General features: G+C 34.5%; 1 protein-coding gene across 2 annotated transcripts; it reads left to right on the top strand.

Annotated features, from left to right (window-relative positions):
- The first annotated feature begins 8661 nt into the window (after nucleotides 1-8661).
- LOC147391552 (transferases, transferring acyl groups) lies at nucleotides 8662-21064 on the top strand. Of its 2 annotated transcripts, XM_086458448.1 has the most exons (16): nucleotides 8662-8820; nucleotides 8918-8981; nucleotides 9056-9101; nucleotides 12120-12256; nucleotides 12527-12600; nucleotides 12743-12821; nucleotides 12911-13000; nucleotides 13895-13968; nucleotides 14595-14682; nucleotides 17917-18043; nucleotides 18147-18251; nucleotides 18385-18514; nucleotides 18621-18672; nucleotides 18786-18830; nucleotides 20366-20464; nucleotides 20551-21064. In XM_086458448.1, exons 1-16 carry the CDS (start codon nucleotides 8756-8758, stop codon nucleotides 20701-20703), a joined length of 1428 nt encoding a protein of 475 aa, XP_086314574.1. In that variant the 5' UTR covers nucleotides 8662-8755; the 3' UTR covers nucleotides 20704-21064. The 2 variants fall into 2 exon arrangements, with proteins under 2 accessions (XP_086314574.1, XP_086314575.1); XM_086458449.1 differs by lacking the exon at nucleotides 18786-18830.
- The last annotated feature ends 83 nt before the right edge of the window (nucleotides 21065-21147 follow it).

Below are 21147 nucleotides of genomic sequence, written 5' to 3'. Positions count from 1 at the left end.
CAAGTTAGTAAGGAAAGTTTTCTGACCACATCACATTATAACATCCAAAAACATGATTTGTTGCCACATGGTTGTAAATGACAAAATTCTATGAACTTTGAAATTCTTTTCAAAAGAAAGTTATTTTGTATCATTGAACTTAGTTTACAGTTATTACACTTTATTTTTAGTAATGATATTTTATTTTTGGTGGTGGAAATGAAACTTATTATTTATTTTTAATAAAGATTAGAATTTTATTAAATATGTTATATATGACTTGAGTCAGGTATGCCAATACATAAATGGGTTGAGTGTGAGTTTAAGTTTTTGACACGATTAAATGGGTTGGATTTTTTGGTAAATTTTCATAATTACCTCAATACGACACGAATACAACCCAACCCATTGCCACCCCTAATTTATACCGAACATCTATGAATCACCTATAAGAAGGTTACCATTTGAATCAGACCTGAAATCTGATGTATTTCGATATAACAACTTAGGGTTTGGATTATAAAAAATTGGTTTTTTGATTAGGATCCAATATGAGAATCTATTAGATCAGTTATGGATCAATTATGCCTGAATTCCTTAAGGCCTCGATATGATAATATGTACAAAATTATCTAAAATGGCCTTATATATTTTGTATAAAATATACTATATTATTTATATATTTTATCAGATTATATTTGATCCAATTCATACTAGATCCAATTGTCATTATTTGAGCTTTGAGTCCAAATGTTGGTATGGGTTAGGGCACCATTCAATGATTTGATTTCCTGATTTGTTACTGGGTGTCAACTACCAATACTTGTTAAAATTTTAAAGGTATGATCAAAGAAGTACAACGGTCAAGATTTGATAAGATTTTGCATATTAGTATAGTGAAGTTTTCATGTCATATTATGATTATAATGCTACCGGTACTACTTGATATATGCCGATTTGGATTTTGTACATACGTGGAAAGTCGGGGTTGGCTGAGCTTGCGAAACATGAGCCACCACTTTATTCGTCTTCAGAAATTAAATATGAACTAATTATTCTGTGCTCCTTGAAGTTTTTTATTTCTCCACCAAACAGTGTAGTTATTTAGAACAATGACCGCAAAGGCCTATTCTTCAAAAATATGTACCAAAAAGTCCCTTTCTAAAGAATATAGATTCTTTAATACTCTATTGATAAAATATTAGTCTAAAAATGATTTTTGAAGAAAAATACCGTAATTACCCTTTTAATGATTTTCAAAGTTTAAAGAAATGTGTTTATTTAAGAATATTTGAGGTAATCCTATTTTTTTTTTTTAATTAAGGACAAGCCCCTTGATTATGGTCATCTCTTATAGAACAATGAAGAAAAAGATATGGAAGAATTTTTTTTTTTTAATTTTCTCTTTTCAAAATTAGTAATCTTTAACTCACATAGATGATGATGGAGATGAGTATGGTTATCATCATCAAACTGCTTTGATCTATGTTTATTAAATTTATTAAATTATATAAAAAAAATTCAATCATTAAAACATAATTTTAAAACTCGACTTGAATATTCATCAAATTGATTCAACTAAAAAATTAGCTTGTCGACTTAAATGAGTCAAATAGAATTATATTGAATTTATGAATAGTTTTTAATAAATAAAAAAATATATATTTTATTTTTCCCATATTAATAATCAAATAAATTTGTTAAGTTTTTTGTTTCGACTCAATATATTTTTATATCAAACCACTTTGTAAAGTTGTTAAAAGGGTATTTCAAGAATTTTTCTTAAAAAAGCCTTCAAAAGATCTTTAATAAGTTAATAATTTATTAAGTGGGACTTAAATGGTCTATATTCTTTACTAGGGGACTATTCGGTACATATTCTCAATAAAAAGTCATTCAATCCCTTGTTTTTTCGATCCAATCATATTTGTCACATACTTGATTATTGATTCCTGGATGTTAGATTATTATGTTTTTAAATCTTGGGCTTGGAATGCTTCCTTGTCTTTTTCATGAAATAAATAATATAGGTAGAAATCATCAGTCAAACTTAGTTTTGATGTGCATATCTATCAAATGGGTGGATCATATGGTTAGGGCATAAAATGGGTTAGATCTAAGTATATCCATGTTTAGATCTGATCCAGAAAAGAAGATTGGATTTTGGATTTTTTATTTAGGTCAACTCTAAGGATCCGAACTCACTTAATTCAAAAATTTTATCACCCCAACGTTGGGTTAAGTCTGACCCATTTTATACCTTACATATGTTACATAAAGAAGATTGGGATTGAAGTCGCTAATGTGGACAAGTGATTTATTCATTTTTGAATATATCAACCACTTTGGGAGGGGTTTGGAGTCGTCACCATTCATATTTGAAATAAGTGTGAATGGTCACCCGGATTGTATTTTTTGAAAAATCATATTTTTTTTGGCATTTGATGACTCTCGTATAGATATGGCTCATTTGATCCAACTTTTGATTCAAGATAAGAGGGTCCATTTTATGAAATAGGGAAGGTGTTAGGCACCCTACTCCATCCATTGTTGGTGATAACCTTGAACGAGGTCCATTTTCGAAAATAAAAATAAAATAAAGAAAATCGGAGATATTCGATGTGTGTCCTCAAGTTTGAGGAACTTTGATGTTGGTTCAAGCCATTAAGGGTATCCTTATTGAAAAAAATGGCCCTTTGATGACTCAAACCATTGTGATGTGTGTGCAAAAATGTAGAGAAGATGATGTAAGAAGAAGAGGAAAAGTTGGAGGGGAGAGAGAGGGGTGATCCTTGTCCAAAGCCCACCTTGTTCTTTTTGACCTTTTTTGACTTTATTTAAAGATGAGTCTTCTTTGAATTTCCTTGACTTATTTGAGAGAGTTGAGAGAAAATTGAGAGTTGAGTATTGAGGGTTACGAGTTGAAGTGAGTTGAGAGTTGAGAGTTTAGAGGGATGAGTATGATAGTGAGAGATAGTGATTTTTCTTATGAGACTTGGAGGTTTTTCTCAAATTTTCATTGGATAGTGAGAGTTGAGAATGATAGGAGTTTTATAGAGTTTGAGAGTAATTTTTAGGGGTAAGATAGGATGCAATGTTAGGAAAATAAATAATGGCATGAGTTTTGAGGGTAGGGGGTATGAAATTAGGAGTTAGGAGAGGGGTAATTATATAATAAAGGTAAATGGGTTGTATTTTGATCCAAATGATTTGGATTTTATCCAAACCATTTGGGTGGAGTGTTTGGTGAGGTGAGATGATGTGTGTTTAAGATGGTGGTTGTAATTGAATGGTGTTTGGTTTAAGAGAATGGAGGGTGTAAGAGGGTGGTTGGAAAGGTGAGAGAGATGGTAACATATGGCAAGATGTGTGGAGATTAAGGGTTTAAATTTAATTGAAATGAGAGAATGAATGTTTAATTTGAAAGGATGGGTGTAGGTTTAGGTTGTAGAGATGAGTTTCTAGGTAATGATGATGGTAGATTAAGGGAAGGTGATGGTTGGTTAGTAGGGAATGATGATAGTAGGTTAGAGGGGGTGTGGGTTGATGTGATTTTTTTATAGAAAAAGTAATAGGGTAGTTAATTTTTTAAAGAAAGATATGGGAGTTGGTGGTTTGATAAGGGAGGTGAGATAAGGTGATGACATATGTCATTTTTGATGAAAAAGTGATGATTGGTTTGATGTGGATAATGGTTTGTGGGTTAGGGTTAATGGGTTGGATATAGATAAGGGCTTAGGGGTATTGGGCTTAGATTTTAGGAAGGGTTTTGGATTTTAGGAATTGATTAGAGTCATTTTGGATTAGATTTTCAAAGGTGGGTATGTTTTAGGTGATGTGGGATTAAATTTAGGTTAAGGGTTAAGATGAGAAACGCATATTGAGGGTTCGTGGGTTTTAGTGGGCTTCGGATAATTTGATTCGGGAGCGGAGCGATGAAGATTGTCGAAAGTGGTGAGTATCACAAGTCTAATTTTGCATTTATTTATCCTTTTAGGGATTTTAAGGATTATTGGATTGGTCAAAATGCCACGTGTTGGCAAATCAGATTTTTTAGGCTCGTTGGTGAATTTATCAAAAAATTAAGTATTTTTGTTTTGGGAGCGGAGTGGTAAGGTTGGAGAGGTATAGGGTAGGTCAAGTCCTTTTGGTGAGCCCACTAGACTACTAGGAAGTCCCAGGGGCCTCAGTTCGATCAAAATGTCATATTTGAGTGATTTGGGCTTTTGAGGCCCATTGGCCAATTTTATTGAAAGATGGTTGTTTTTGAGCCCTTTCGAGTGAGGGCCTGTTCAAATTGGGGTGTCTACAGCTAACTAACTACTCAAGTATAGGATTTGCATTCTTCAATATATTTTGTTAATGGGTTGGACTATTGATCATACAAAGTGAACATAAGACAACAACAAAAAAAAATTAATTTAATTTTCAAATCCAGACATGGTTTCAAAACTCGTTTGCTATCGAGATGTGTCGCCCAAGTTGTCTTGGTATCAGGCATGGATGAGATGATCGGATAAGTCAATTTTTTGGTCGAGATTTAAAATCCCACATTCATTTTTCTCATTTTTGAACGAGACATCTCAAACGTATTTGAAAAATTGTTCGAGATGACTTGATATCTGACATGAACGAGACGAGATACGAAATCGAGTTTTAAAATTATGAGTGCAGATGGGTTGATCGATTGGTGAACTAATCCCCAAAACGATATGGGTCAACAATTAAACATGGATCATTGTTTGTTAATTTATTTATTTTATTTGGCCCAAGTTTAGAAAAAAAAATAATCAGTTAGGTCACTTACTTTTTTTTTTTTTAATGCTAAAAAGACATTTTTATCAAAAGTATGTTTGGCCCTTGAGGGGCATTTGACTTGTAGATTTCAACAAAAGCCATAACTCAAAAAGGGGCCAAAATTTAAAATTTCTCAAACCCCACAAATGGTTCTTTGGATTTGCCAGTAGTCATATTGGAAAAAACAAATCATGATATCATACTATGAAACAGTCCCCACTATTATAGTTTAGGAAGAAAATGTAAGGACTATATCTATGATTTTTTATTTTTTACTTGTTTTTGCTCTTCAAACACAATTTGAAATACAAAATTTGCTTTCAAATTGAGATTTCATCAAATGTTCCGCCATTTTTGAAAATATTTCCAAGATCCCTAACCGCATTTCGTATATATTATCACAAACTAATCAATGTGACAATCATAATATCCTCTACCTCCTTAAAATGCAATTTATTTTTCCTACATTTTTGCTAAAAAATAATATCTAACAGCTAGGTAATAAATAAAAAGGAATAATAGAAAATGACAAAATATTTTCCGTCCTAAAAATAGTAGAAAAATACGTATGTTATTAATACGTAGATTAGCAAGGGGTAATCATAAAAGCACCTTATGAATTAATAAGGGCAACCCACACCATAGCCGATTCCATCTCCAATGGTAGTTTAGAACGTCCCACACATCAAACGCGTTGAGTCAATTGATAGTAGCAGCAATGTTTCGACCTCAAACCTGATTCTTTCTTCTTCTATATATCATATGAACAATGAAGAAAATTTGGATTGTTTCATATCCAAAATCAGTAAAATTTGTGTTTCCAAACCTCGATGCAAACAAGATAGGATATTTAATTGGTAAGTTGAAATTTTGTGATAAGGCCAAGCAAGAAGATAACAAAATTAATAGCAAATACTTTCTCTTCCGGAGAGAACCCTCTACGCCAACCAGGCGTACTTGGAAACAAACTAAGGCCTTATGTGGATACACTTCTCCGAGCAAAAGCAAAGAGCAAAAAACCTCTCCACGGAAGAGTAGGTTCTTGAAGCTTGTCAACAAAGAGCAAAAAATCTCTCCTTGCAAGGAAAAAAATCTCTCTGCGGAAGAGCAAAAACTTATCCAAATGTTTGCTAGCTCCCGGCAAGAGCAGAAGTCGTCAAGAAACTCTATCCAAATGCATAGTAACATTCTTTCTTATTCAAAAGCTACATCTTTATTCTCCAGCAACTCAACTCAAGACTCGTCTAACAAGACCCAAATACCAAAATTAAGACTTTAAAAGACTCGATTAATGAACCAAAATTTTAAATAGAATCCTAACAAAATAGAAAGTAGAAAGTAGTTCTAACAAGAATAGGAAACATAAGAGTCACGTCCCATCCCCCTCAGAAATAACATTGTCCTGAAATGAAATCCGAGAAAAATGCTGTTGTAGTATGTCTCAACCAATTTTCCCATGTAGCATCTTCTAATAATGAATTAGACCACATTGCACCAAAACTTTGTGTAACTGCACGGTTGTTTTACTTAACTAATCTGTGATCCAACACTGCAATAGGCGCAAGTCAAATGTACCCTTCTTCACCCACTGGAAGCAACTCTACTTGAGGAACAACTTGCTGCCCCAACTTCCTTTTAACAACAGAAACATGGAATACATTACATGGTGAATATGAGATCCTTCTGGCACATCCAATTTTTTGAAGAATGCGGAATGGCCCATAATACCTTGTGCTAATTTCATGTTTCTACCAAGTGCAACTGAAGCTTGTCGGTATGGTTGAAGACGTAAATAGACCAAGTCACATCTTCTTCAAACTCCTGTTCAGTTCGATGTGCATCAGCTGTTTGCTTCATACGATTCTGAGCTTATTGTAAATATTCCCTTAACGCTCGAATGATAGACTCACCATCTCATAATTACTTATCAGGGGCAGCTACACACGAATCTCCCAGGCACATATAGGATGTATATAGGTGGTGGTTGTCCATATACGATTGACCTCATATGGGGTGATCTTAGTAACCGAATGGAATGTGGTATTGTACCACCACTTTGCTAAAGGAAGCCACTTGACCCAATATTTTAGGCAATCCCCCTGTCACACATCGTAAATAATTCTCAAGACACTGATTTACTGATGACCTCAATTTGGCCATTTGTTTGGGGATGGTAAGAGGAACTCATCCGCAATTGTGTCCCTTGTAAACAACAGAGTTCTTGCCAAAAATTACTAGTGAATATGGGATCACGATCACTTACAATAGATGTTGGCATTCCATGGAGTTCAAATATATTGGACAGAAAAACTTGGGCAACTTCAGTAGCCGTATAGGGGTGTGCCAAGGGTAGAAAATGAGCATACTTGCTGAGGTGATCGACTGCAACAAAAATTATGTTGAGTTTGCCATTGGTCCATGTGTAGCTCGGTTGAGCTTTTTGGTCTCCCTCAAACCTTTGAATAAATGATTGCAGTTCAGCCTCGTTGCTCCACATCGAAGTTCATCCAAACAAGATAAATGGTGTGTCGTTATGGCCATAAAACTTGCATCTTCTTCATGTAAGCGTGATAATGCATCAGCTGCTACATTTTCCTTTCCATTACAGTATATAGTCTCGTAATCATACCCAAGTAACTTGGTGAGTCAATTTTGTTGGAGTAATGGAGTCACTCGCTACTCTTAGAAATGCTTGAGGCTTTGATGGTCAGTTTGAATCTTGAAATGCCTTCCGACAAGGTAGGGGCACCATTTTACCTCGTAGACAACGGCTAGCATCTCCTTCTCATATGTAGAAAGACCTAATTAAAATAAAATAAAAATTCAATGATTGAGAATAAGTAAAAGTTAGGGTGCCAATAGAAACTCTCTATATTTTCTTAGGACTTCTATGACTTAGATTTAGGAGTTTATGTGGGCTTGATCCTTATTGTAAACAAATGTTTAATTTGTTTCAATGTATAATTTTGAGTGGTGTTGTTTTATAGTTAATTAGAGTGTGATAAATAATTTAAGAAATGTGGGTGTAATAAGTAAAAGTTGGTGTGCCAATAGCCACTCTCTAGATTTTATGCTTAGACGTCAGGAATAGGGGTGCAACTTGGTCCGGTTCAAATCAAAAGCTTTGGATTGATTTGATTCGGTTTATAATGAACTTCGATTCGGTTTTGGGTTAACAAAATGGAGAACCAACCAATTTAGTTCGATTTTTGGTTCATGTCTTATACCTATTTTTTATGAATAAAGTAAATTGTTTTTTGGTTGGATGAGATTAATGACTTTCTTTAATTGATGAAAAAATTATTGACCTTTTTTTTTTTTTTTTTGAATGGATACATTAAAGATTATTATTTTTTAATTAATGGATAAATTAATGACTTATGATATGAGATTTCATATTCATATCTATTTATTTTTATTAAAAAATATATTGATTAAATTAGGTTTTTAAATTATTGACAATTCATAGTACCCAATCAAATCAAATCAAATTGACCTTAACTTAGTTGGGGTTAATTTGGTTCTATGGCAATTTGGTTCAATTTTGGTTCTCATTTAATTGAACTGAGTTAGGTCCGTTCGATTCCAATTTGGCCCAAACTGAACCAAATCGAATCAAGTTACACCCTTGACTCAAGAGGGAAGAGAGTGTAAGGAGATGTTAATATATAGACAAGTGAGGGTAGAATGGACATTTAAAAGTACGTGATGATTTGGAGCCGATTAAAAGGTTTGTCCGGTAACGATCTTGAAAAAATGGGGTTTGGTGAGTAACAAACTCCGTAAAGCAAGGTTCCCTTCGAGTTGTAGAGCTCCAAGGGAGTTTTTTTAATAAAAAGGTAACAGCGAGGTCTGCCCAGTAAATCTCTTTTTTTTTTTTTTTTTTTTTTTTCAGGTACATATTAGCAAACCATCACTGCTCTGGTTTTAGGGTGCGCATTACGCCCACTGCCACCACCACCACCACCTGATACTTTTGATGACAAGTTCCTCCATGGATCCTCTTCGAAAGTCCTTCTATTCAAGCAAGCATTTAAAAGAAGAGTAAGATTTCTGCAACTCTGTCGTCCCTTTCAAATCTCTAATTCTTTTTGTCTTCTAAACTGTCAATCTCTCAAAATTTCCTCTTTTTTATGGTTAGATTCGTGAGCAACCTCACAGGATCTTCAATGATCGAAATCGTTTCCCTCTCCACGATCGTACCTGTAAGTAGCGCTCTCACGATATCCAACAATTCTTGTTTTTTGTTTTTGTTAGATTTATTTTAGGTTTCTTTCAGGTTCTGATTCTTTTGCGGCATTCGATCAGCTTCAAAGGCAAAAATGGTAAATTTCTCAGCCAAAAAAAAAAAAAAAAATTTGGATACATGTTTTATGGTTTTTTTTTTTCCTATGAGCTTCAAAGTTCAATTCACTTCTGGACTGAGTTTTATAAACACGTGGAGGCTGAGATGGCAGTTCTAAATGGTCTGATTCATTTTTCTGCCTCAGTGTCGTCCCATGTGGCATATTTCACCCAATGATATTCCACCACGTCAAAAACATGTTCATGTTTGTTTTGTTTTTTGTTTAAACAAATTTAAAGTTCAATGAATGCAATTAGTAGGAAAAGAAATACAATGTATTGTCGATGGAAGTGATTGTTGCAAGGAGCCCTTTTCCTGGTGAATTCACTCCAAACCATTAGTTATTTCTTTATATAGAACTTTGGATTTCGTTGCTCGCAATGCTTGGAAAAAATGTTGGAAATGTTGAAGGAGAGGTTACAATTTGGGAAGTTGTGGAGTTGTATACTGAGGAACACGTGATCCAACCACTTTTGGATAATCTAACTTTTGATAACATCTCCTTGTGCAACAAGTCTTGACTTGAAAGGACTTTTAACGAAGTGCATACCAAATCATAATCGGTATGAGTGGTGAAAAAGCACTGGATCCTGATGGTTTTTTCTGTGGCGTTCTTCAAGTTTGTTTGAGAGATAATTAAAGATGTTTTGATGCATGTGATTAATAAGCACTTGTATCTCCGATTCCAAAAAAAATGTTGGGGACAAAGATATTTCAAATTTAAGACCATTAGTCTTGTTAGGTCCATGTATAAATTTATCTCAAAGATGCTAGCATTGAGACTTAAATAGGTCATCCAAGTTGTGCTTGGTCTTGAGAAAGACACTTTCATCAAGGGTCGTCAAATCCTAGATAGGATGTTGCTAGCTAATGAATTTATTGATTCAAGATTGAGATCGTGTATTCCATGGATTGTTTGTAAAATTTATATGGAGAAAACGTATGATCATGTGAAATAAGAGTTCTCAAGGCATTGAATGGGCTGTATGGGTTTTGGAGAAAGGTGGTTTAATTGGCTCATGAAATGTGTTTCCCCACCATTATTTTCAATATTGGTTATGGAAGCCTAGTTGGTTTCTTTAGGAGTTTCAAAGGGCTTAGACAAAGCGATTCTTTGTTTTCATTTCTATTCATCATTATTGCAGAAGCTTTAGATTGCCTAATGGTGAAAACAATGTCCAAGGTCTTTGTCAGAATTTGTGGTAAACCTAAGTGGCCTATGGTGTCCTACCTATAGTTTGCAGATGATGCCTTTATTTTCCTAGATGCATCTGTTGACTAGATCAGATTTTTTTCGAGTGGTCTTTGTGTGAAGGGATGATTTGTAACTAAATTGAAAATAACAAGGTTTGGACTTTGGAGGGAGTTTTTTCAATTGTAGGGGAGTATATGTATAAGTGGTACTTGGATTTGAGGTCATTCCCATACAAGACCCTTAAAAATATGTAAAGGGCCAGGATCTGGTAACTCGTGAGGAATGATTCATGGAAAAAACACATGATCACTATCTTTAAACACAAAATCCAATGGTTGCGATTGATCCTCAGGATAAGTAATGCAGAACACAATTGATGATGAGAATTACTATAGTTTTATTTGGCCAATGGGGAAATCTTTCCAGTCGAGGAGAATTGATGGGGACATAAAATAGTGAAGAGTAGATTTTAATTTTTATTTAATTTTCTATTTTTGGGCTTTAATTATATATATTTTGAGCTTATTTTGATCTTTTATTGGCCCATGGTCTTAGTATAATATTTAGGGGCGGTTTAGTAATTTTACTTTGTCTTTTATTTGAGTTTATTAGGATTTGAAAATTAAGAGAGAGAAAGTTACGAAAATTAGGAGAGAGAAAGTTACGAAAATTAGGTTTATTTATTTGGTATTTAGTTTGACTGGGATTCTTGATTTATTTTCGTTATATAGATTGTATTAGGATTTATTAATAAATGAATAATTAAAATTTGATTAATAAAGAACGAGTTTCTTTAATGGAGTGAAGTGAGTTCTCTACCATTCTTTGTGTGATTCCAAGAAACCCTTGGTATGATTCCAAGGTTCTATCTTTTTATCTTTATTTTTTTCTTCTTCTAATCTTTATTTGTTTCTTTTTATGATATTCTCTTAACTTTCTTTATTCTTAAGACCCATTTTATTTTAACTCTTAATCATTAGTCAATAATCCTTAACCTGTAATCCTTTCCTTACCTGATAAACCTGAACCTTTAACCAATTTCATTTCATTGATATTGTGATCATAATTCCATTTTCTTATATTGACATTGTGGTCATACTTGCCCAAAATCCAAAATCAAATTTCACTTTCTAATATCTCCTATTGTGGCCCAAATACCCTAAACCTCCCCTAATCCAAATACCCTCAACCTTATAATTTTAAAATGTTATAATTGGAAACGTTTTGCAATCATCGCCAAAATCTTTAATCCTTAACCCAATCCCCAACCAGATTTCCCTAAATCCCCTATTTTTCTTAGATCCAATTCAATTTTCTTATCTCTCCTCATCGACCTGCATCAATAAGTATCTCTGAGATATGTGTTATCAAGATAGGAATAAATCTCAACTATTGGATTTTATATCTAAACGGTTGGGATCATGTGTTTCTCACGAGTCACCAGAACCCAACCCTTATTTAAATTACAAAAATACTCTTGCGTTACACCAAAGGACTTAGCATGTACTAAAACTAGATTATTTATCTGAAATTTTAAAGCAACGTCTTAAATTTATTATAAAGACATTTATAACCTTATATGAATACTAATTTTCATAAATCATGGGCAAACGCACATGCCACGTACTAGTAAACTTAATGGGATTATTTATTCTCTAAATCAAGTAATGAACTATAATGGTACATAATGAAATGATGCATTCATCAATTGCTTATGGAAGATGATGTATGATGTATGATGTGCAACATGTGTGCTTATCGATCAAAAAAAATGTGCAACATGTGTGCTAATTTCTTTTTCAGAACCCTTACGTGCCACGGAGACCTCATCAAAGAAAAATGATAATCCAACTATTAGTTGCAGAAATTGGAGGGATTACATGATTGAACTTACTGTGGATTTTCTCTTTATCCTTCTTCCGATCCTTTTATTTTTCACTGTAAGTGCCAAAATGAAAAACTTCCACTTGGAATGAAGTTCTCCAATTCTGAGTAGTTCTTTGTTTCTTACTGAACTATTTATCAGTTTGGAAGTTGTACCTCTTGATTCAAGTTACTATTATCTATAATAGTTTGCAAGTTAATTTGGTTAGTCAGTTTGCGACACTAGTCACAAGACCTCCATGTCTTGGTTCAAAGATCTCTTCCCTTACATACAACATTATGAATTTTCATATTTTGTTTTGTAAATGCCAAGTTACTGATGCCAGGTTCTAGCAGAATGGACACACATATTTGCAATTTGCTTGATATTCCTCTTGCTTTTCCGCATTGCAGCCAAAAGGTGAATGGTCAATCATATTGTCATTGCAAGGTATCATGTACATCATGCGTAAAAGGCTAGAATATGTTGGATGTGAAATTGAACTTTAACACTGACTACAATTTCCATATCTTTATCTAATTATGCTCTACATCCTATTCAGATTTGGTTCCTCAAGTCCTTATTCCAAAGGAGGGCCATATTCTATCCGGACAAATATTTCATCATACAGAGTATCAATGGTACGCATTCTAACTTCCTTTTTATTAATCTCTTGTTAAACTACTCTATTTTTCTCTCTCCCCTAAGGAATGATTTAATTGCAATGTAGATGATTGTAACGTGCTTCTGCATCTTAGCTGTTGACTTCAAAATATATCCTAGACGATATGCTAAGACTGAGACTTATGGTACTGGCCTGGTAAGTTCTTTCAATAATTGCACTAACAGTTTCTTTTAATGCAAATATTAGAGGAAATGTCTACTAAGTATTAGTGGAGTAGTTTTTTCAAAATTTATGCTTCTTGAGAAAAGTTGAAGGAAGAGAGAAGGACTAAGGCGCGATCTCATGATTTAGTTCTAAAAGAATGTAAAATTTTTCCAGACATAATTTATACAAATGATCATTCATGAAACTTCTACAAACAAAAATTTTCTCATTGTTCCTACAACAATGTTGGATGATATTTCGGTTGGTCCATCTGTGACAAGGTTGGTTCACTTTCTCTTTTTTTCTAACCTCAATTTTGGAAATATTAGAATTTTTTTCAGTCATCGTTGCTCTTTTAGACTGTAAAGTGCTATTGGTGCAATTTAAATTTTAGACTAATATTGGATTTCCTAACTTGTTTTCTATTTACTTGATGAGTTTGTTTATTTCATGTGGTTTAGCCTCAAATTAACTCTGCCTATGTAGTATTTCTTTTCCACTACATTGTCAGTCCCAGGCCTGGATAAAGGAGGAGGGTTACATCAGGTTCTCTTCAAGTGTAAAAACTTCTGTCTGCTAACATGATGTTGTATTATACACTCAAATTGCTTTATGACACGTCTTTCTCCTAGGTTTGATAGTGTGCTTACATCAGGTTCTCTTCAGGTGTAAAAACTTTTTTTCTGCTAACATGATGTTGTATTATTCACTCAAATTGCTTTTTGACGAGTCTTTCTCCTAGGTTTGATAGTGTGCTACAAGTCATTTTTGGGATCTGATGGTTGTTAAATACTCAATGAGTGTCTTCTATTTGTAATGCCATTGTTGATCCTGATACTGGTTATTTGAACTGATGAATTCTAAATTATTGTTTGGTTCCAACAGATGGATCTTGGGGTAGGATCATTTGTTCTGGCAAATTCATTAGTTTCAAGACAAGCACGAAATGTCTCCTCGATGTGAGTCATTTTTTGTTTCATTATCGGAGAATGTGATATTTGTTGGTGTCAGTGTTGGACATTGACATGGAGTCAGATACACTAAGCCTGCAAAACCGATATGCCATCACATTCATACAGTTTACTCCATTTGTTGAGTAGACTCTTTTCACAATATTTTAGTGCATGTTAAGTGTTCAATACAGAGATTTTTTTATTTTTTGCTAATTCCATGTATGTTTTGTTCATATAAATAACATATAAATGATATTTGGAAACGTTATTTGAACAGATTAATATTTATTTGCATTTCTCAAGTATCAAACCTTGCATTTCCTTCATATAGGAAATGTGGTTATGCATAGGAATTCATGTTTTGTTTTGTACTTTGATTATCGAGTGGAAACTTTCTTACATAATTACTCGTAAAGTGACGATAACATATGCTGCATCGTATGGATTTTCATCCAGTGATAACAAACAATAGGCTTTCCAAACATTTGTACCTTTAATTTGTTGCTGAACGTCTGAAATAATGAGAATGTTGATGGTTCTTTCCTGCCAATGCATCTGTTGTTACTTATTCAATCGTGGTTTCTGATGTTTCAACCAATTCTGAGGAATCAAGTTTCAATTATTTCTCTTAGGAAATGGAAGGATGCACTTCTATCAACAAGTCCACTAATCATCCTAGGATTTGGCCGGCTCATTTTCACTGCAAGTGCAGATTATCAGGTAGAGAGCATTCCCATCAGTTTTCCTCTGACATTGTTCTATATTGTTTATGCACTTCCCTAGCCTTATACTTATCCCAAATCTTTGGGATAAGGCTTTGATGATGATGATGGCGATGATTGTAAGCAATGACATTAAGATCTGGAGTGATGGAAGCGTTTCTGCTGAAGTTATGTTTTAAATTATTATTTGGCATATCATTTCATGGGTCTCAACCACATGTCTATAAAAGTTCCTTTATTTGCGATTAACATCTGTGATCATTTTAATTCTTCTGGTCTAACCTCATGGGTCTTTAAAATTCATGTTTATTGGATTCCTTCCCTTTTGAAGTAACGTTTTTTTATTAAAAAAGAGAGAATGAAATGAGCTAAAGATTTCCCTTTTGACCCTTCTAGCTTCACATTAGGTTCCCCTGGATCTTTTCCATCTTATTCCAATTTACTACTGGAGTTATAAACTAATATAATTCCTTTTAAGTGACACTTGTCTCGTCTAAAGGAGGGAAAGTGACACTGATTAAGAGCACCATGACGAGTATCCCGGTTTATTTTCTCTCGTTGTTCACGCTTCCGAGGTCTATTGAAATCAAGTTGGAAAGGCTTATGAGAAATTTCTTGTGGAACGATAGGAATGGTAGGAGGAAGTATCACCTAGTCAATTGGAAGGTTATCTGCATGCCCAAGAAGAACGGGGGGTTGGGGATTAGGGGACTTAGATTAGCTAATAGAGCGCTTTTAGGGAAGTGGCTTTGGAGGTTTGGAGAGGAAAGGGGTAGATTGTGGAGGAGAGTTATTACGGCCAAGTACGGAGATAAGAGACTAGGTTGGTTTAGTGGCGAGGCTAATAACTTGTATGGGTGTAGCGTTTGGAAGGGGATTCTCAAAGTGAGGGAGGAGTTTGAGAAAGGGATTAGATTCAAAGCGGGTATAGGAGACAAGGTTAGATTCTGGGAGGATAACTGGTGTGGCATTTCACCTCTAGCAGCCCAATTTCCGTCATTGTACGCTTGTTCACTGAGAAAGAATTGCTCGATCCAGCAGTGTTTGATTCGAAATGACTCCAGCTCTACTTGGGATTTGGGGTTCAGGCGTAATTTTAATGATTGGGAATTAACAAACGTGACATCTTTCCTTGATCTCCTGCATTCTTATCGTCTTGATGAAAGTGTACAGGACAGGTGGGAATGGACGAGGGCCAAGGATTTGAGATTCTCTGTTAGATCCTTCTACAAGTGGCTCAACCCTTTTGCAGACCGACATTTCTTCGGGTCCATTATGTGGTCCAACTCAGTTCCCTCTAAAATTTCTTTCTTTGTTTGGCTGGCTTTCCTTGGGAAAATTCTTACGATGGACAATTTGATTACTCGGGGTTGGATTACTCCTAACTGTTGCCCCCTCTGTATGAAGGATGAGGAGTCTGTCGACCATATCTTAATCCATTGCCCCTTCACTTATAATATTTGGTCAATTTTCCTTGGTCTGTTTCGCATCCAGTGGGTCTTTCCTCGTAAGTTTTCCTCATTGTTAGAGGGGTGGGCTAGTAAGGTTTTTTCTTCAAGAAAAAGATATCTTTGGGTTATTCTTCCTTCGGCTATTGCTTGGGGGGTGTGGAACGAGAGAAATAACAGGGTGTTCAATAATAAGATGAGGAGCTCTCATGCCAGTTTTATGGAGATATTGGGCCTCATGTATCTTTGGTCGAAACAGAGTACAGAGTTCTTAGGGACTACATTTGATGACTTTGTTTTTAGATGGAACTCCTTATGTAATCACTGATGTATTAGCTTTCATTTCTTTTTCTTTTTTGGAGGCTACCTCGGCCTCCTTGTTATGTGTTTTCCCTCTTTTCATCAATATATTATACTTTTCAAAAAAAAAAAATAATTCCTTTTAATGTCGTGTGTAAAGTTACTTGTCACTGATGTGCTTCACCCTTAGGATTTCTCTTACATAATTAAAGAGCACTTTGCGGAAAATGATGAATCCAGTTAGTTGTTCTCAATTGCACATATGGATTATGAGCAGGGGTTCTCCTACTTATAATACCTTGGCTTAGTGAGACTACGCATTCATAATCCTTCTATTATTTGTTTTTCTATGTATGATATTTGAATTAGGTTGTTTAGTGAGAATTTTTTTTCCTTGACATTGAAACAAACAGATTAGTAATCTTGATCTAATGTAGCAGTGGAATTTCCCGTGATATCATGAGATTTTTTATAAGAGTATTTTGTTTCTGCCATGGACATAGGCTGAAGATATTTATGCAGCATTGCTTAGAGATGCTTCTTGCTTTATTATAGATAAATTTTGTCCATTGTCAGCAGATCTCAATTTTTGGGAGGCATCATAGTTGTCAAAAGCGGGGCCTAGGCGCTGAAGGGGCCACCTAGCTACTTAGGCACCCAACGCTTAAAGCGAGGTTTCAAAAAAAAATCTTTTTTCTTTAGTCTTTTCAAAAAGACCATGGGGTCTAGGATGTCTTATTAATTTTTTTAAAACATAGGGATGTCTAAAATATTCACCAAAACTTTGAGGGCTTTATAAAAAAACCTTTTTAGTATTTATACTTCTAAGACTTCTCAAAGTTGAAAGCTAGGGCTCACTGTCAAGGGGAAGAGGGAGATGACGATGGCGATGATGGTAGTGGTGTCAATGCCCTGGTCAATTGGAGGGATGAGGACATTATTGACTTCAGATTAGAGGATTTTTGTTACTTAGTTGATATGTATGAAAACTAAATTGAAGATACTCTATTTACATATTTTTCTTAATTGTTATTTTGATGGATTTTAATTTGCAAATGTTTGGTTGACTTGTTGGGTTATGGGTTTTAATTGATTATTGACTTGAAAGTTTCCTAATTAGTTGATGTTACCTTGGCAATTGTATATTTGTCATTTTTTTTTTTTCCTATTTCTTATTTTTTGCATTATTTTTCATAAATCTAAAAAAAAGACTTTTTTTGTCGCCTAGGCCTCGCCTAAGCCCTGCCTAGCGCTTTTAACAACCTTGGGAGGCATAGGTGATAGTGAGTCTGTTGCCCATTATCAATTGCTACCTTGTTTAAGATAATGTAACCATGATTCTACTAGAAGCGAAAAATGACTCATTGGTCTTGGAATGTTTAGCACTCATCTTCAAAACAATGAGAGTGTAATTCTCTTAGTTATGCTTGTGTCTTTTATCTTTTTTACTTCTACACGTTCATTCTTTTCTTAATCTTTTGAAGGTTCATGTGGGAGAATATGGTGTGCATTGGAATTTCTTTTTCACACTTGCTGCTGTTTCCCTCTTCACCTCCATAATTAACATTCATCCTCAATATTGTGGTATTCTTGGTCTATCAATTCTCATAGGTACATATATCAAATTGGCCTTCACTAGCCTATTTCAAATTTTCTGAGTGATCCCAAGTGTATGTAACGTTGAAGTTGGAGTGAGTTTTGAATTCTTTGCCAGGATATCAGATATGCCTGATGTGTGGATTAAATAACTATCTACTATCTAACGAGAGGACCATGGACATCATTAACCAAAATAAGGAAGGCATCTTTAGTATATTTGGTGAGTGTTACTTATATATCCTTTTCTACATTCATTCATTTAACATCTCTACTTCAAAATTAATTTATATTTTTTAACTAAAAGGTTTTTTTTTTTTTTTTTTTTTTTGGGGGGGGGGGGGGGGGGGGTTCAGGATATTGGGGTTTGCATCTTGTTGGAGTCCTATTGGGAAACTATCTCTTCTTTGGAGACGGTTCTGGCTCTAAGATGAGAAGTAATCCATGGACAAGGATTAGAATCTGGATTCTTTTTGTTCTATTTTGGTAAATCTTCCAATCCAAGAAAAAAAGAAGTTTTTATTGGAAATACTTTGAAATTTCTCTAATTTTATTTTCCTTTCCAACCCTTTGCCTGCAATGCATTTTGTAGGTTGTTGACTGTCATTTTAGACAAGCATGTTGAAAGAGTTTCCCGCAGAATGGTAAACATACACTGCTATTGATGCTGTAACGCATCAGAGTAATCTATGAACAAAATTTAATCTTAGTTACTTTTCTAAACTCTTACTACTACAATGGAAAATTCTTGATGTAGTGCAATCTGACATACGTTAGCTTCGTATTGGCACAAAACTTTCAGGTAATTCTCAGTTTCAGCTTCAATTTGTCTACTTCTACATGTTAATTAGAATTGATTAATGATAATTTATTGTATTCATTTGATATTTGACATACTTAAGTCCTTAATTCAACTTGTTTCCTATACTTATATCCGAGTGTAAAATGGTTTTGTGATATTATGGTTTAGTTTCATCCCGTATGAGGATGTCTTGGTCTTGGGCGGTGACTGGAATGGGACATTTTCCTGGTTTGTCTGATTTGCTCTTATTTAGATGTCTTGCTTTTTCAATATATAGCGACATACCTTGAGACTAATTCTTTAGACCAAACCACTTATTCGAGTATTTCCTACTTTTGTGCCTCTGTACATTAAAATTTTGAAGCTCTCTTTCATTTTTCGCACCTAAAACCTGATTATATGTCAACCTTTCTCATAGTCTAATTGTTAACTCTGTTACTTTAGCTACCTCATGTGCTTTCTTGAAAGAATCAATACTACATTGCTGATAAAGAAAAGAAAATGAAGCCTACATTTGAAGTAGTTGTATCTCGACCTGGTTCCAAGTGATTGGCTCTCTTAAAAGAAATTCCTTGCTCCAATCATCAGCATCATCATCATCAAAGCCTTATCCCAAAAATTTGCGGAAATGCTTCAATCCTGGATCAATTCCTGTGGGCTACCCTGTTATCACATACACCTAAAATCAGATTTTTCTCCTATTGAAATTATTTTTCTATTACATGTCCATGATGATATCAGAAGAGAACTTGTTTTTTGTTTCTATTTCTTCATTAGGAATAGAAAACATCAAATAAAACCATACAAATGAGGCAATATAATCACAATGTACATTTATTGAGGATTGATCTTTGTTAAATTGAAATTTTATTTTATTATTATTGTTTTATTTTGGGGAGGGCGGGAGGGGTATGTATCCCCGCTATAACAATGAAGAATGCTTGGCAAACTTGACAGATACTCAACAAGATCAAAGCTGAAGCCAATGTTCTTCAATGGAATGCTTGGGTAAAATCTCTTGCAAAGGTTTTGGAGAAACATCTAGTATTGTAATTGAAATTGGTTTTTATAACCACAAATTTTATTGAAAAGAGGACAAGGAGTCCTCAAAGGAAGAACAACAAGCAAAGGCTAAAAGGCAACAAAAACAGAAAAGAGAACAGAAAAAGAAAACAAAACAGAAGTCACAACACCCAAGAGAGCGGTCATCCTCTACACACAAGATTCCATTTAAACAAGAAATCTTCAAACGAGAACCTCTTGAACTTTTGAAATTGCTTACACCAATAAAACAACAAATCCACACTACTAAAGATGATTTCTTGCAAAGAATGCTTTTAATTACTTATTTATTTTTTATTCTTTATTATTTTTGCTAAGCAAGCAAGGTTAGTGGTTAGTCATTACACCGTGAGGGCAAGTTTTGTACCCAGGTTGTGGTATCAACACTCAAGACTTTAACCAACTTAGCAAGCTGGCACCTTCAGCATTGTAATTGAAATTGTGTTCATCAATAAAATTGAATAATCTGGCAGGTGCTAGCAATTTTAATGCTTTCGGACTTCATCCCGGGACACAAGACTTCAACACTTGAAGAAGCATTCAACCGGAATTTACTAGGATTATTTCTTCTGGTGAGCTAGAATCCCCAAAGTCTTTCACTTGCTAACAACCTCTATGTTTTCTCGAATTTAAGATGATGGTATTTTTGTTTATGCAGGCTAATGTACTCACAGGGTTAATAAACCTGTATGTGGATACCATCTCTGCCTCATCAGTCACAGCCCTAGCTATTTTGGTTGGCTATACCTTTGTTTTGTGTGTTCTTGCTGGATTAGCAGATTTTTCAGGTGTTCGATTAAAATTTTGGTGATTAAGTCGAGAGAGTTCTTAAGTTATTAGACCAAATCATTGGTCCGGGCATGTAAAATTGAAGTTATTGTGCAACTGTGAGAAGGAATGTGCAAGTTGAAGGTTCTAAAAGAGTGCAAAGAAAATTAGTGATGGCAGAGAATTGAACAAAGAAAATACCAAGTGCCTGTTTGTGCTGAAAATGTCTATCTTTTGTATGAAAAAACCTTGTCCCAAAGATTTGGGATTGCTAAGCGAATCATGTTCCTCGATTCCACTCTGCCCAAAGCGGTGTTTTTGGTTATTTTGAATATCTTTTCCAAGTGGATTGTAATCGGTCTTAGTTGAATATGTACAAATCATCTTAATCGTCTTTCTCTTAATCCATTGTCTATTGGAGTTATTTAGGCGTGCGTTAAGCTCTTTATTCCATCCAATGGGTTGAAAATTGACCCAAGGGTTTTGA

The sequence above is a fragment of the Akebia trifoliata genome, chromosome 11, assembly GCF_017979445.1.
Source record: "Akebia trifoliata isolate Shusen 1 chromosome 11, ASM1797944v1, whole genome shotgun sequence".
Taxonomy (NCBI): domain Eukaryota; kingdom Viridiplantae; phylum Streptophyta; class Magnoliopsida; order Ranunculales; family Lardizabalaceae; genus Akebia; species Akebia trifoliata.
The sequence above is the reverse complement of the archived record's forward strand: the minus strand, read 5'-3'. Positions and strand labels throughout refer to the sequence as shown.

Excerpts from the sequence above, each read along its gene's own strand:
- LOC147391552 (XM_086458448.1), top strand. The coding sequence starts at position 8,756 with ATGACAAGTTCCTCCATGGATCCTCTTCGAAAGTCCTTCTATTCAAGC. Across the intron at positions 8,821-8,917 it reads AGCAAGCATTTAAAAGAAGA|ATTCGTGAGCAACCTCACAG; the intron begins GTAAGATTTCTG and ends TTTTATGGTTAG. Across the intron at positions 13,001-13,894 it reads AGACTTATGGTACTGGCCTG|ATGGATCTTGGGGTAGGATC; the intron begins GTAAGTTCTTTC and ends TGGTTCCAACAG.